Source organism: Notothenia coriiceps, unplaced genomic scaffold, assembly GCF_000735185.1.
Source record: "Notothenia coriiceps isolate Sejong01 unplaced genomic scaffold, NC01 NC01_scaffold00022283, whole genome shotgun sequence".
Taxonomy (NCBI): Eukaryota; Metazoa; Chordata; class Actinopteri; order Perciformes; family Nototheniidae; genus Notothenia; species Notothenia coriiceps.
Genome location: NW_011354984.1, coordinates 1 through 17166, shown reverse-complemented (window position 1 = coordinate 17166; position 17166 = coordinate 1). Strand labels below are relative to the sequence as shown.

The window sequence follows — 17166 nt, the reverse complement described above, 5'->3', positions numbered from 1 at the left end:
TGGGTTAATGATTAGAGGTAACTGAGTTATTTATTTTGTTAAAGTTTCAGCTATTCTGTTTACAGTTCAGTCATCACATAATTTAATACGATTTGTTAAAACACTGTTGTTTCTTTTGAGGTGAAATATTATTTATTTTATTTAAATAAAAAGCAATGTTAATTTTGTTCACAATATGTTTAGTTCATTTACCTTTTTTTTCCAAAAGAACCGATAAGAGTACCGTTAAAGGACCGGATCGATAAGCGGTATCGATAAAAGTAGTAGTACCGTACATTTTTAGACGATATTTGATACTCTGATCTTTTCATTTATTTTCAGTTTGCTTCAAGCAGTGGCTGTGCGAGAAAGACGTGGAGGACCAATAAATGCTGGCCAGATTGGCAAAGACCGGAAGATACATAACAGAGAAGATAATGGATATTAACAAGAAAACTTTTTTTTTTTTTATTATATATGTTGCTTTTATTTTTAAATCAAATGCATCTATTTAGATTGTATATTTATTTAGATGTAGGTTTTTTTTGTAATATTATGGTATTGTTAATGTATAATTTATTAAATAAAAATACTGTTATGAACACTATACAATGTCTTTATTTTGATAGTTACCAGAATACATTATATATTTAATACTAACATAAGCGGGGAGGCGTGTGGTGCAGTGGGTTGAGCGTTGGTGATCAGATCAGGGAGTCACAGGTTCAAACCCCACTGCAGTCAGCATGTCGTTGTGTCCCTGAGACACTTCACCCCAAAGTGCTCCTGTGGGGATTGCCCACAGTATTGAGTATGTAAGTCGCTTTGGATAAAAGCGTCTAACAAGTGACATGTGATAATGTAATGTAATAAACTGGTGATAGATAGATACATCCCTGCGGAAAAAACCAGCATAGACCAGCATAGACCAGCATAGACCAGCATAGACCAGCATGGTGTTGACCATGTTGGAGGAAGAATACTGTGCAGTCCACAGGACTCTGTTTCTGATGTGAACTGAAGAAGAGCTTCACTCAAGCAGCATGTAGTATGACAATTCAAAAATAATGTTAGAATATATTTAAAAATTAATCCATTTTTATTTTGAAGTCAAACAACATACGAGCACAATACACACATAACATATAAATATAGCCTACTATTTTTGTATGACATTATGGTACAGTGACCTCATCTTGTTGAACATGGGCTAAAGTTCTCTTTCTCTAATAGCTTTTAAATACTTCTGTGACGTGTCAGAATGTATTTGTTATCTAATTTGTATAGTAGTTTCCCCCCCTTTATTTAAGAAAATATGTAGGATCAAACATTACACACCAAACACTGACATCAGGGGTGCACAGGTACATACACCGAATACCAAAAATAAATACAAAAATATAGAATTTTTTTTTAAGGAAAATCAAGAAAATAGTGATAAAAACTAATAATTTGTTTAGTAGTGTATAGTTGTTGATACCTTTGACTCGCAGGCAGCTGAGGCACTGTACCGTAGTGAGAGAATAGAGGCGCAGCCTGGATCTGAGCTCGGCTGCAGGGACTGTCTCTCCGGAGGGTTCTGGTTCCGGAGCCGCCGGGACCGAGTCACCGAAAGACGACAAACGTCCAGATCGGGCATTTGATAAAGCAGAAGGTAGAACCCAGAACCTCGGAGCTGGTGTACCGATGGACTCGACCGATTTCCGGGTCACGTGGTGGATGCATAATAAGCCAACCAAAGAACGTAATATAGCCTGCACCGACCGTATATGAAACAATACACGCGCACTGAAACCTAACCGAGGCTGGCCTTGGTTCGGATGACCGCAGTGGTGCTGCCTCCCTGAGCTCCATCAGCCGTGCAGGTGCCGAGCCGAGCGGCACACCGGGCCCAGCGGCTCTGAGAAGGGGGACACGGCATGCCAGAGCCGGGGGGATATCTCATGTGATCCGTTGTGTCAGGTTTGTTAAAGAGTGTGAGAGGGTCCGTGAATCCCCTTAGGGTGTCGATGTGCTCATGATGTAGGCCGATCCATCCTGCTGGAGGTGTGTGATCGATGATTGCTTGATATTGCTTTGTTTAAGGGCCGATATGATCGTTTGTGCTCAGGGATGTACAGTCTCGTGAGGATTGTACACAGAATGTGGGCCCGCTGCACCCTGTACTGACTGTTCTGACTGAACAGACTGTACTGAGACACAGCCTGACTGATCTGGTTCTGCTCTGATGGGCTCACACAGAGCTGCTTATATGCAGGAACACCTGTTCTGTAAAGCTGCTGCAGGTGAATGGGCTTTCATTGTCTGACATTAGCTTGCTTACTAACTCCAGGGTCCCACTGTAATCTTCATTGTTACACATCCTGACTGATGCTGTGGTAGATTGCACACACATCAATCTAGTGTATACAATAACCCGTCTTAAGGTTCTAAAGCAGTGCACTTCCTATGTTCATTAACATGAAATGAGCTGCTGCCATTATTTTAAAGCTGTAGATGATCACTTCATCCAGAGGGGGCTTTAGCAGAGCAGGAGGCTATGTGTGAAACTAAGATGCTGTGCAGCCCCATTCGTCAGGTTCCATGTCAGTGCACTGGGGTAAGACTGGCTAAAGGGCAGCTCCCCCTGTGAAGCAGATGTCCAGACCCCAGGCCGCATTACTAAAGGACATGCACTTATACTAACAAACTGTATTCTTAGAACAATAACACAATGTGCAATGATGTGGCTTTGATAGTACTTTGATCAGAGGAGGAGAGAAGTTATAGAGAGTACAAGTTAAAGCAACTGGTATCCAGAAAGATTACCAATTGCAAATATGAACAAAATAAAGAGATGATCATTTATTTAAAGACACTCCTCTCTGTCCCATATAATTAAAACCATGATAAGTGTACGGTAGTGACAATAGCTGGGGCACTATAATTAATAGCAAACTGAGTGTGTATCATAGGGAAGCTGAGCAGCTTAGATGTGGACGGATACCCTTATATAGTCGGCTCACAGTGCTAAAGGAGGCACAATGTTCATTGTCCTGCGCAGTACTCTGCTGCTTAACAACCTGCATGTCTTTGAATCCTGAACCTTTTCAAACGTCCACCCTGGTTTCCCATAATGATATTATTTTCATGTTTTACTGATACAAAACCTGACCTTAGTTTGCCCATTATATTCTTCTTGAAACAATCTTTTTAATGAACAAATAAGCCACATTTCTCAGAGCGTTGTTTTTCAACTAAAACAATAACAACGTTGACTAAATAAATAAAATGAATATGCAATCATTTATTATGTGTTGACAGTTAGTTCAAGTTAGCTGATCAGGTTATAGTTGGATTATTTTCTTCTTTATGAATCTTTATATTTCATCTGTTGGGTAGTTTGTTGTGCTTCTACATCATGTTGCTGTTTTCAGGCTATTGGACATGCAACTGTGTCTTAATCCTAACATATGAATGAAACATTGAATGTCTTATACAGAGCCAGTTAGGCTGTGCTTGTTTGAAGCATCATCCTTGTCATGAAACTCACCAGACAGAACATTGAATATTGAACAGAACATTTTTTGTTTCTGCAGATGAACTGTTGTATTTAACTTTTTTGCACTCTCATTTATTAAAAATATTTTTTAAACCTAACTTGACTCCTTTTTCCCAGGACAGAGCGTTGGAATTTAGAGTGAGTCGAGGTCAAGAAAAAGGCTTCGGTGTTCCATGTGCCCGTTAGCGTCTTCTTGTCAAGATGAGTACGGACAGACCCAAACGGAACATCATCAGAAAGAAATATGTAAGTGTAAGTGTAAAATGTCTTTCCTCTTTGTACACATTCCCTATAAAAAGAATGCTCCATCTTAACTAGCTAATGTAATCAGGATGTTCGAAAATCCCTTTCAAAAGAAAAAGATATATATAAACTGAAAATCTGAATTTTTTTTTTATAAAGATTGAACTAAATAAACAATCATAAAATGTACTGTCAACATTTAGAAGAAGAACCTAGGGCAGGGGTCGGCAAATAAATTTGGCCTCGGGCCAATTTTTTTCTGAGCCACTAGATGGCGGGTCGGAACATAATCAAAGGCTTATTTAAGTCATTGATTGTTAAAACATGTGACACGTTCCAATGCTTGGGGACAATCCCTCATGTCACTTGCACTCGGACATTAGGGATTTTCTCTCATAAATGTCCGATCAGCCAAAACTTTTCTTTCAAAACAAAGCTGCCAACTGAGGTGGCAGCATATGCACCACCACCCCTCGCCCTCCATGATCAAGCGGCTTCTCAGATTTTGTTGTCAATGTTTTGAATGAACTTTGTTATTGTTCACATAAGTAAAGATTACGTTTGAATGATTTAGTGAGCTGGTGTTATTTTTTATAACCGCATGTTGGCTATTTCAGCACCACGCGCTGTCCACCTACTTATTGATCCACTATCAGCGTCAGTGCACCCCGCTTCCAGATTGTGCCTGTGCTGTGTGTCATTCACTCTCAACATGGATAAAGTACAATAAGCATTCTTCAGGTGTAGGTAGATTCTCTATTCTATGTACGACTCTCGGTCCGATATTGTATAAAAAAAATCAAAATAATCTTTTATTTTTATTCTCAAAATAAATTTTCCCAGCCAAATATTATTGCTGGTGGGCCACCAATGCCCCACGGGCCGCCTATTGCCGACCCATGACCTAGAGCAGGGATGGGCAAATGGCGGCCCGGGGGCATGCGGTGGTGGGGGCCACATACATTATGTGGCCCCCACCACCATTCAAGTTGCCCATCCCTGACCTATTTTATGCATGTGTTCCGGTTTAACACAAACTACAACCAAAGGAACACATGCATGCACATGGTCTTGCATCACATGTGGTCTTGGATCTGCGTCAGTAGCCTACATGATGACTCCATGACATAAATATTCTTTGAATATTAGTTTCTCTATTTGATTTTACTTTTCCCCTTTTCCAAATGTATAACTTTACATTAGACTCATGACCCGGCCCTTTAACAGGCTTTAACATTCAGGCCCAGATTGAACACCATGGGTACACAGTTTGTTGGATTTTGTGTGGTTGTTTTTTTTTACAAAGGGGAGTGGTTTAGGTCCAGTAAATAACCTTATTGTTACCCAGAACCTGTTATCTCCCCTATCAAAATCTGAAAGCGAAGATGCAGCTTCTTCCATGTTTAAAAGCTTCAGAAAGTCCTCCAGACATTTATTTAAGTTGAATCAGTTGGGCTTTCTGACTTTCCAAATCCTGAGAATAATGCGTTTAGTTGAGGCATGCTAGAGCTATGAGTTGTAGGTGTAGGATTAATATTGCAGAGCAGCATGTTGATAACATGATACATAATATGGTGGATAAGGACAGGAACACGTCTGCATCTGCTTCCACAAAGATTTTGATTATTACATCCAGCATGCATCCTCTATCATTCTGGCAAGAAGAAGGTGTCTATTCTCTCTGATGCTTCTTGGACACAGTTACATAAACCTGTCTGATCTGGCCTAAAGGCGCAGTGTGGCTGAGCATAAAGTAAAGCTGGACTCATACTGAGTTTAAAGCTGATAACTCTATCGATACCTCTTTTAAAACTCTCATAATGAGCATATTGACATGCTGTTGTTTTCCATGTTCATCATCTTACTTTAACATAATGTAGTTAGCCATTGTAAGAACAGCTGATTTGTACTGTAAACTAACAATTATTCAGATTGAAATTGTAACCAATGAGTACATGAGTGCCCTCTAGTGGACAAACTATTGAATTGACGGGCTGTTTTTAAATAACATATCTTTGGCATTCCTGAGCAGCTATTTATAGTTATTTATCATAAAGTACAAACAGTCTACCCTCAAATGGAACTGTGTGTCGGTGTTGGTTTACAGATGAACAGCGCAGTGTGTAAGGCACACAGAAGCCCTCCCCAGTGATGCTGGTTATATTTGCAGGGATCGACTGCATAAATAAACTCTGTTCATACTGTAGTCCTTCACATTTCTGTTTTTATTCCAGTGAGATGTATTTATTTAGGATAAACCCCGTGAGATTAACCATTTCGTTTTTAAGGGGCTCCTAGAATGCCCTAAAAAAATGACAAATGACAAAAACAAAATTAAGTCACAAATAAAAGACAGACAAGGCTTCTACAATCACAACACAAACATTAGAGATTACAAATTCAAACATTCCCACAATATGGCCACAGAGAGATCATGAACAAATACATTTACCCATCAATAAAATAAATACAAAATCAGTGTTTTGCACTATATATCATCGATAGATAGATGATAGATAAAAGTTTAGACTACTCCCTCAAATGATATGTGGAGGACTGTGGTACTAATAACTGTTGTAGATTTTCAAATGGTTTTAAATGTGTACTTTCATTTTGGCATTTCCCTGTGGATAATCCATTTCAGTGTGTTCTGTTTTTAATAGTTGATGGTGTTTGTGTTTGTGACTTTCTGCAGGACATCAGTGACGGGATGCCGTGGTGTGAAGAACGTCTCGTCCGCAAAGTCCTCTTCCTGTCCCTCAGGGAATTCAGAGACACACACCGTGCCACACAAAAACACTCACACATACACACACGTGCACACAAGCACACAACAAAAAATACTCTCCTTCATGCTCAGCGAAAGACAAGGACACTGCCAAAAACCCACAAACAGCAAAACACACGCACAAGACAGAGTGTGCACACGCCACGACAAAGACCACCTATCACACACACACAGAAAAACACACAAAATATGCACATTTCAAAACCCCCTCATGGAGACTCCAACAAAGCGCAAAAAAATAACGTGTCTCAGGACTCATGCACACCAAGAAATAAATGTACGTCCACCCTACAGAACATGCAAACACAATCAGGGAGAATGACACACACTGTACAACCCAAACAAGATAATACACACACACTCCAGAGGAATGCTGCATCCACCAGGACACTACGCTCGCATAAAACACATAAAACACTGCCGCTGCTCAACTCAAAACACGCAGAAAGTGCAAAACACACACATGTTGCTCAGCACAAACACTCAGTGAAGAACACACAGACGCTGCTGAAGGCTGCTACCCCCCCGAGGACGCTGCGCTCACACCCCCCCACACGCCTCAGGGGTCAGTACGCTCTTCTTCTCTTCTATTAGTCACAGCTGTTCATTTAGTAGAAGCAAAGCCAATGTCAGAAACACTTCAAAGATTATTCCAGTTCATTACCCAGTTTGGTCCATCGGTAAGAGTGGCATGTGGAGGTCAGACTGAAGGTGAATGTTACCCAGAATCCGTGACTGAGCTGGAACGTTGCATGCCGGCTACAGTGATTACACTACGTCCAAGCTGAAGCAGGAAGTGTGCCTGGAATTTGTGATGGAGTTTTCTTTTCTAATTGTTCCTTTCACCTTCAGTTGGAAACCCTTGTCTTATTGTCTGAATGCTCGTTCTTACTGTATTCTGAGCAAATGTTCTGATTTATTTTAAGTGTCATTGAATTTCATATTTCCTGCCACACCAGACACATTCATTGTGTTTATAATAATCTCTGGAACTAAGAAAGAGCCTCATATAAGTTCTTCCTGTTGCCTTCAGGCTCCCTTGTTAATGGCAGCATCAGCGGCTGTCAGTCCCTGCTGTCGGCCCGCTGGAGCCTCTCTCTGCAGACGCAGCTCCGCCCGGCCGGCCTCCACCGCCACAGGGACGGCTCCTCCAGCAAGAAGTCAGCTGCAGGGTCATCATTGTGTGTTTTTGCATGTTCAGGTTCATGACAGAAAATGAATAGCAATACTATTTTTTCATGACAGAGGGTGCTACCTACTTTTGACATCCCTAAATCAGAACGTGAAATGTGTGAGGAGATTGATAGATTTGGAATTTGTTTAAAATGTAGTTCTTTCGTTTTTATGAAAAATATATTTTCAGTTGTACTTTGACCTAGAAAAAGAAGATATCCATTGTTTTGCGCAGTCTATACCCTACCTTGCAAATAAAAAGGGATTATTTAATTTGATATAGAAAGAATAGGGAAACAATAATTTGGTGATTTATGTCTGAAGAATAACAGAAATGTTTCAATTTTCTGTTATAATCTGTCTTTAATCTCATTTGTAATAATATATAGGGATACAATTTTATCGTGATCACATTGTATTTATTGGTGAGACAGGTTCATATGAGCAAACATTTTGTATACGTCTTTCACACCCTCAGTGTGTAGCCTCTGGGCTCTCTGCAGCTATAGATACATCAAATCTTACTTGGTATTGTAAATTAAATATACAGAGAGTGATTTCACCTCCTCGTTCTAGTTTTTTAGTGTTGTTCTGATTTGTCAGAGGAAATTAGCTTTAAGCTAACTCTGGTACAATACATAAAACGTGAATACTAATGTTTAATAATGTACATGGTCCCTTGTATACTCTGTGATTATGTTGAGCGTGGATAAGGGCCTGTCATAACAGTGTGCACTGGGGGGCCTATTAGAGCACAAGCCACTAAAATATTCACTTCTTAAGAGTTTAATAATCCTATTTTTGGACAAACTCAGAAACATGTCCACTTTTTTATAATCAAACCATTTCCCACCTTCTTTTTCCCTTTTAAAAATAATGGAATTGTTTGTATCGTGTTTACAAATTACCTCTTCTAGCAAGATAATTTCTTCTTCGAACCATTATTAATTCAGTTTCAACTCAAAAATGATATCTGTCATTCATATATTCATGGTTTTTATGCTGTTGTCCACTGTGTGTGTAGACCACGGCTGCAGGCGCAGAGGAAGTTTGCTCAGTCCCCTCCCAGCTCTCCAGGGCCGCCAGCAATGATGTCATCAGCACGAGGTAAGCACGGACACAACCTGGCGGTAGTCACCTGTCTGACGAGGAGGCGACCCAAGACCGAGGACTTCCTGTCCTTTCTCTGTCTGAGAGGTAAGCTAAAAGGAGAGGAAGTATGTTTTCAACCCTGCAGCACTAACCTGGTTCTTTTGGATTGTGGATTATTGCAGAAAATAAGCTCTGTGGCATAAAATGTCTATGATGCTGCACACTAAATTTTTTGAAGCGTAAATTCAATCCCAGATATTTTATCTTGTAAAACGTTTCTTCTAAGAATGACCGGATGTAGCTGGGTTCATGGTTTTGTCAATTGGCAGTCTTGCATCCTTTTAAAATTCTAGCACAATGAGGCAGGCAGTCTAGTGAGTGGATGAGTTATCCTTATTGTGAGGTATCCTGCTCACCCAGTTAAATAAGGACAGAAGGAGAAGAGGGTTTGTGGAAACCAACACTTGTTATTGATTCTGCTCAGGTATCTGGTCTACAGCTTTGTCACTCCCATCTCTTCAGCCAGCACCATAACCACACACCGCTGCAATATTCATATAATGGGGTATTTACTGATGTGCTTTATGTGGTAGAACCATTTAATAAAATACGTAAAAACATTTACTTTGAGACAAGGGAACATTAAGTGCAAAAACACTCACTCAGTCACTCGTGTGCTTTAGGACTCATTCCTGCAGCAACATAAAAACTATAGGTATATCGGTCTGAACTGATGTGTGGCTGTTAATGCCAGGAGCTCAGCTCCATGTTGTCATATGACATACTACCGTGTATACTGTGTTACTAATGCTGAACAAAGAGTTTGCAGTGTTTAAATTCATCTGCAATCCGTGGAGCCTTTCTCAGGGTTTGAAGATCTGGATCAGTTTTAGTGTTATCTGATATGCTTCCAAATCTAAGTGTAAAATCATGTGGCTGAAACCCTGGTTTTAAGAAGGAGAGTGTTTTGCTGAATAAGGGAAAAAAATAGTTGAGTATGTATTGAAGCAGACATACTGTATCTCCTCCAGCATCAATTAAGGCGTTTCCTCTTTTACTTCAGGTTCAGCAGCGTTGCCTAGCAACATGGCCTTCTTAGCGAGTGGACGAGCGAAGGAGCCAGCTGGCCCCCAACCAATCCCAACCAATCACAAGACTGCAGCGCAGGGGAATAACATGAGCCTCTTCAGCAGAACAACAGGTACTCCTCCTCTCAGCTGCCTGTATGCTGCTGTCGTTTCTGAAATACAGACATATCAGTCTCTGTACGTGTGGTTTTAAAGGTCAGTAACGTTTGATTTGAAGGAGTGTGCATAACCATGAGACGACACCCATCAAGCACATTAACACAAAGGAGTCTTCATGAAAGTTTATTACCATTGTCATCAATTAACTCCAGGCCCATTAAAAGTGACACCCTAACGAAATGACAAAAGTCATATTCATACATATAGACTCATTGTGTCATGAAAGATTCCATTTCTGACACACCAAGCCCATTTGGCCACGTTGTTGTGGTTTGTCCCGCACTCAGCATGTTTTCACGCTTCTGTAATCTTCTATAAACCGTTAACACAACACACCGACTCACAAATAGATTTGTATTCAAAATGATTGGACAAGATGAAGCTAAAAAATGATAAGAGATTCTGTGTATGCCCTCTTCACTTTCTTCGGATCCATCGTCTTCCTTTAAACTGAACAGCCAATCTGAGTTAATTATTTTGCTCACAGCTCCGCCATCCATTCTACATGTTGAATCTCTTTTCATTTTTCTACTTTATCTTTCAGAGTGGTGTGTACAGCGGTTGGCAAACACTGCTTTGTTTTAATGTGTGTATTGCTGTGTCAGGGCCATTATACACACAGCTTTGAATAAAATGGTAGGTTAAAGAATCCCATAAAATGCTTTATTCATATTTTTCTCTTTTGTCTTTGTGCCTCTGTGTGTGTGTTGCTGTCCCACAGTGCAGCGGGACTCTCGCTCTCTGAGGGGGGGGCCTGCCGGCTATGCAGCGGGGGGCTCCTTCTGCCCTCTGAGCGCCCGTGCACAGAGGAGGAGGGAGAGAGAGAGGAGGAGTAGAGAGGGGGGAGCTGAGAGACACCTGCTGAGACCCCGGCAGCTCCCCCTGCAGGTCAGGAGGACAGGCCAGGTCTGACCATCTTTCTACATGCTGCTCTGTCTAAAGCTGTCCTCATTGTTTCTCAGTCTGAAGGGACCTGGTCAAGTTTCCCAACAGACCCCAGTGTGGACTGGTACTTTGAGATGGGCCCGTTCACCTGACACACTGTCCCCCGAGCGCTGGGTATATAGTAGCTGACCTCTGCCTCTAATACTAGAACTGGTACAATGTGGAGTCTAAAGTTCACTGTATGTGATAGATGAAAAGTGTATTAGTTTGGAGAAAAAGAGAGCCATAGAAAAGTTCCTTTCTTCCATCAGGAGAGCTGGCCAATCCCAGTGTGATGGGCCAGCCTCCCATAAGACATGGCCGATCTGAAGAATAATACCAGCATCTCATGTCATGGCCACCTTTGAGTGTGCTGCTGTGTCACTGGCCTCACATCTGTTTTATGCTGATATCATTATATTCATGTCTTGACACAGCCATCATGCTCTCTTTTATCATGATCTCAATAAAAACATTTTGTCACGAATGATCATGATCAGTGGCGCCGTAAAGGGCTGAAAAGTTAGGACGATTCTAAGGGCACGGGACTGACAGGGGCCCACACAATTTTAGAACATTAAGAAAAAAATGTTTAAGTTACCAATGTGATTATCTTTTCATGGGGCCCAAAATCCCTGGCGACGCCCGAGTACACATCAATTATTTTGACTTTTTCTCTAACAAGATTACAAGGAAGGGGTAATTGAAAATGGCAGCTTACATGTGGAAGATTCAGCCAGATACTGAACCCAATGGTGTGTGACCTGTGTCTGTACACTTGACACTGAGGTGCTCCGGAGGTATTTTTGGATACAAGTATCAGCTAAATTTAAATGTTCTCTTTCTATTGCAGATTTCCATGGTGACTGGACTCTCTGATCAAAGAGCTTCCTGTGTCAGGTCAGTTCCCATCTTAAAGCCGAGCTCCGGGGGAGCCAGCAGACGCTCCCCCAGGCCCTCCCCCAGGCCTAGCAATACCTGTAAACCCAGACTCCAGGAAGCCAAAAACAAACACCTCACCCAGCGCAGCAAACACCAGCTGCCTCGTAACCACCGCCTTCCTCCACAACCCCGCACCACCCCAGACAAATCCAGAAACCCCAAGACCATCAGCAGTGTGCAGAACTCAGGAAGACATCCCAGCAGGACTCAAACCCCAGTGACTAATGGCTCAGCGATTAGAGCAATCACTGAGAACCCTGAGGTTCTGAGGTCATCCAGAAGAAGGAGAGGCCTCCCCCCCGACACCAGCCCCACCCCTCTGAACAACAAGAACTCAAAGAAGGCCAGGACAGTGCAGTGCAGCCATGCTGATGTCCCAGAGAAGAGGGAATGCCATGTTGGGGAGATCCCTCAGAGGGAGGCCAGCTGTGATGCAGATGTAAGAGAAGTGTCTGAAGGCCACATAAGTGAAATCACTGAAGACCTTCCACAGGACAAATGTGGCTGTGTTGGAGAGATGACAGTAGAGAGGGGTTGTGGTGTTGGTGAAGACAAACATGTTGAAAGTTTGTCCTCCGTCTCTTCTCAAGAAGAGGTCAACCTTTCTACCATGATCGCAAACTCTGAGCTAGGCCCCGTCAGTGAGGTCATCAGCAGACATGTGAGAGACAGAAGGCTCCAGAGAAATCAGACTGTCCCCAGACTAATGACCAGGACTGCTGATTCCAGGAGGAGGACTACTGCCATTAAAGTTGCTATGAACTCATTGACTTCTACAGACACACACAGTAATCCACCAGCCAGTGTTTTTGCCAAGCACACTGCTAAGGGCACTAACACATGTTCTAGCAAGGACATGACCAAGTGTACTTCACCATCCAGCAGATGCTCTCCAATCCTGAATTCCAAAGGTGCTGTAAAAGACCCTTCTAAGGGTACCACAGAGTACTCGACAGAGAACTGTTCAGCTGTCAGTAGTTATTCCAACACTTCCAGGAGCTCTGCAAAGGGCCCCACCCAGATCAAGTCTACTACCTCAGCCATTAAGACCAGAAGCAGCCCTAGAATCCTTCAGAGGCGCTAACAACACCTGATTAACTATATTAAGAAATTGATGATTAGCAAAATGTTTTTGGCTGCTTGGATAGTGATATGTGTACTGTTCACTACACATGTCAATAACTTTGGGATCATTTGTATTATTTAATGGTTTAGAAAGTGAAGGCTCATGAACACCTTCTGTTTCGCGCAGACAGGTCCGTAGGAGGAAATGTTCATAAGCGAGTGAAGACAGACTTCCCACACAGTCCTTTACTTGCATAGAACTTTATTTATAAAAACAATGTTCCAACCCAAGATCTACATGAGGTAAAGCTTAAAGGTGAGGTTTTACCTGATAATGATCTTATGACAAACACATTTCTCAATAAAGTAAATAGCAAGTTAAAGGACAGTGTGTTTCCAACACTTTTCACAGCCTAATGGCAGACAAGTTGTGTAAAGGCCCAGATACACCGGCCAGTCACCTGAGAAGTCGCCGACGCCGACACCGACTGTTGCGTCGCCGGACTCTCCTGCGTAATTGCCGACTTCGCGCACTGGAACACACCGCAAATCCGAGCCGAGCACGTATGAACTGCGTATGCGTGAGTGGCAATAACTCTCCTTACCAGCAGGTGGCGGTAGTGTGTATTCATCATTCAAAAGAGGCAACAACCGGAACAACCGGAAGAGAGAAGAAGAACAGACTTCGTGATATAAACAAACAACAAATAGCGTTTTTCTTTCCATTTTCACTCTCGTCCATTGAAAACATGAACGAACAGGAGCAGGAAGTAAATCATTAGTTTACCTCCCTTACTTCCGTTAACGCTTCTCATGCACTGATTCGCTAGCTGAACAGCCAATCAGTGTTATCCCTTTTGTCCGACTTCCGGTGGTGTTCCCGACGCCGATTCAACATGTTAGATCGGCAAGAAAAGGCGTCAGGTCGGCAGAAAAGACCCGATGGTGCGGCGCACACCACTCCGAATAGGGCGTGCCCACGCTCATGTTCGGCCCGACTCCCATTTACTGCCGATTTCGGGCCAGTGTATCTGGGCCTTTAGGGATTGATCAGTATGTCACCGGCAGTGGCTCAGTCAGTAGGGGCTTGGACTGGGAGCTGTAGGGTCACCAGTTCAAGTCCCTGACCAGACCTAAAATATGGAGTGTGGACTGCTACTTGGAGAGGTCCCAGTTCACCTCCTGCCCTGCCGTGGTGCCCTTGAGCAAGTCACCGGACACCCCCCTCACTCCCATTGCTCTCCGGGCGCTGTACAATAGCTGTACTCTGCTCCTAGTACTAGACTCCTGGTACTATGATGGGTTAAAAGCAGAGCGCACATGTCACTGTGTGTGCTGTGTGCTTTTCATGTGTGACCATTAAAGGGGGTTTCATCCCTCCTCCCAATTCTTCTCAGATACTGTATCTGAAATGGTACATGGAAAGGCACATAGTTAAAACTGGAGTGGGTCTGCTGTTTAGTTTGTCTGCCATTGCATTCAGAAAGGAATAATCCGTTTAGATTCTGAGGTGTCCTTTACTCTGGGGACATGCCCCCCCCCCCACATGGCATTCACACTATAAATGACTAGCCCACAAACATCATGAGTACTGATACTGGTTACGGTTTCAGGATGACATCAGGTGCTATAGGTGCTATTAGCTTCCCCATGAGCTATTTTGGGAGGTTGAGTAAAATAGAGTTCAGATGTTATACCTTTAATTAATTAATTAATGTGTCACTTGACCTCACAGTAAAGCCCCTGTGTGAAGGACCAACATATTACCATAGACTGTATATATAAAGCATATTACACCTGTTTGAGTGACTCCAAAATAAAAATAGTGATAGAATACACAGTGGGAGAGGCTTATCTTTCTGTTTTTCCAACATAAACTGGCCATCTAAGTCATTAAGTTGGACAACAATAACATGATATTCTTACACAGGGAAGTGTTTGTATGGGGTTCATATTTATTTTTTCCATATAATATGTTTTATCAGGTAAACTTAGTTTGCTTAAAAACATCATTCAGTTTCATGTTATAACCCCTCTCAGCTGTGGAACTTTTAAGAATTCATAAACTGACATTATGTATAATTGTCAGAATATGATTAAATACAAATGTACAGTAAACTGCGCTCATTATAACTGACTTTAAAGGACATGTATTAATAGATTTGTTGATGAAGTGAAAGCTCTTTATGTCAATGTGAAGCATTGCTCAAAGGTCCTACAGTATAACACTAGGGCATCAAAGGATAAAACTAATTCCATACTACATTTTTTTTTGCACACTAAAACAAACCATGTTTTTTGTAGTTACTAATTTATTTATAACTAAATTATGGAAATGCCTAATTCCAGACTGTTTGCTAATAACTGTTTTTAGTATCAGGAAATTTGTCCTGGTTGGTATTTTAAAAACTGTTTGTACCCTTTGTGAACTAATGGTTAATCATTATTACATAGTCAGCCATTCTAGCTATAGACAAAGTAGAAACACAACATCATTGCATCTACTTTCTGAAGCAGGTTCATCCTGTATGACTGTATGAGAATTCCCACTAACATTTTATGGATGCTCCAGTTTTTCATGTATTTTCTCTACAGCCTTGGAGCTTGCTCCTTTGACCGTTGGGAGAGCTCTCACACTTGGAGTCATGTCTTTGTTCCCGACCATGGATATTATTGATCTCATTCTAGTTAATGCAACATTTTGTTGAAGTTGTCAGTCAGTTGTTTATTGTGTATTCATGAAGTAAAATGAGCAAACTCTTACAGCCCCAAGGGATTAAGAACGTGAAAAACACCTGGATTTGTGCAACTACATCAAACTAACTGTATAAAGTATGTAAATGTGAATCATTTTAATGGAATTTGCAATAAATTCTTTTTGCATATTTATCAGGATTGATTCACCTTCCAAGGGATCTTCTCAGGACATCACAATTCCTTATTTAAAACCTACAATTCAACTGTTCTAATTCATGATTCAGATAATGTGTTTGGCTGATAAAAGCACATGTGATGTCATTCATTTTCAGTCAAAGTAAAATACCCCCTTTTCCAAAACTAGATAGTAAAACATTGCTTTTAGGTTATTGCCTTTTAGAAGAAATGTGTAAAACCATTACTGAAAACAGCAAGACTCTTACTTTTTTGTCAAAATGTTGAGCAGGTGTGTTCCTTTAAACGTGTCTTTACTCTCACTGTCTGACTCTGCACACCATATATCCTTTAAGATTATTTTTATTAGCTTAGAATGTATAATGTCCCTCATTACCTATTCACTACATGCTTATACAAACTCAATCACATGCTGGGTATGGTTACGTGCAACGCAGGTAACCTCTCAATCAGGAAACATATTTTTGTTGATTCATTTGTTTTATAATCAAATGGTAAAGTAATAATAATATGATGAGCTGAAAAGAAAGGATGCAGTTTGGCTGCAGTGGGTGTAATGATATGTGGATGTTTATGAAAATAAATCTTTGATAAATCGCTTCATTATAAATAACGTGGACTATAATTAAATTGTCTTACTAGTAGTGCACTAATCTACGGAGCCCCCTAGGGGACATGGAGAAGAAAGAAAAAAAAAATTTGAAAAAAAATAATAATAATCATGTTTTGCGAGATCTCGCAAAACCTTTGCGAGATCTCGCAATACTTTTGCGAGATCTCGCAAAACTTTGCATTTAGCTCAATGTACTTCCTGGTCATTTCGGCTGCTACGGCAACACAGAAACCACAACAATGGAGTGGTTCATCGATTTTACTTTGAGCTTGGCCTTAAATATAAAGATATAACATCAGTGCTTGGCAATAGGCACGGGTTTCACACATAGACTGTATATATAAAGGGTTTCACAAGAGAACACTCAGAGCGACGGGACATGCACGTCCCTCTGAGCTGAGTTATTGACCGATTCGAATTTCGCGGATCAATAACTCATGAACATAACGTTTTAAAAATACAAACAACATGACTTTACAATCAGAGCAAGGTAAACAATGAGCTACAGAGTCGTTTTTATCAGAACAGTTCGATACGCGCCGTCATCCGAGCATCAAGAATTGGTAAAAATCTGCAGCTAGAGGAGGGACCGTCTACAAACTGCAACGGGGTTTTGCGAGATATCGCAAAAGTATTGCGAGATCTCGCAAAGGGGTTTTGCGAGATT

The 17166-nt window shown here is 41.4% G+C and overlaps 1 protein-coding gene across 7 annotated transcripts; it reads left to right on the top strand.

The window, feature by feature from the left end:
- Positions 1–1485: 1485 nt before the first annotated feature.
- Positions 1486–13499, top strand: LOC104953909 (protein Jumonji-like). 7 transcript variants are annotated; one of them, XM_010780948.1, is made up of 9 exons: positions 1486–1941; positions 2090–2264; positions 3638–3772; positions 6459–7116; positions 7585–7732; positions 8749–8921; positions 9880–10017; positions 10785–10969; positions 11841–13499. In XM_010780948.1, the coding sequence occupies exons 3-9, from the start codon at positions 3722–3724 to the stop codon at positions 13011–13013; spliced, it is 2526 nt and encodes an 841-aa protein (XP_010779250.1). In that variant the 5' UTR covers positions 1486–1941; positions 2090–2264; positions 3638–3721; the 3' UTR covers positions 13014–13499. The 7 variants fall into 7 exon arrangements, with proteins under 7 accessions (XP_010779250.1, XP_010779249.1, XP_010779251.1 ...); XM_010780947.1 differs by lacking the exon at positions 2090–2264 and having other exon boundaries at positions 3643–3772; XM_010780949.1 differs by lacking the exon at positions 2090–2264 and having other exon boundaries at positions 3638–3766.
- The last annotated feature ends 3667 nt before the right edge of the window (positions 13500–17166 follow it).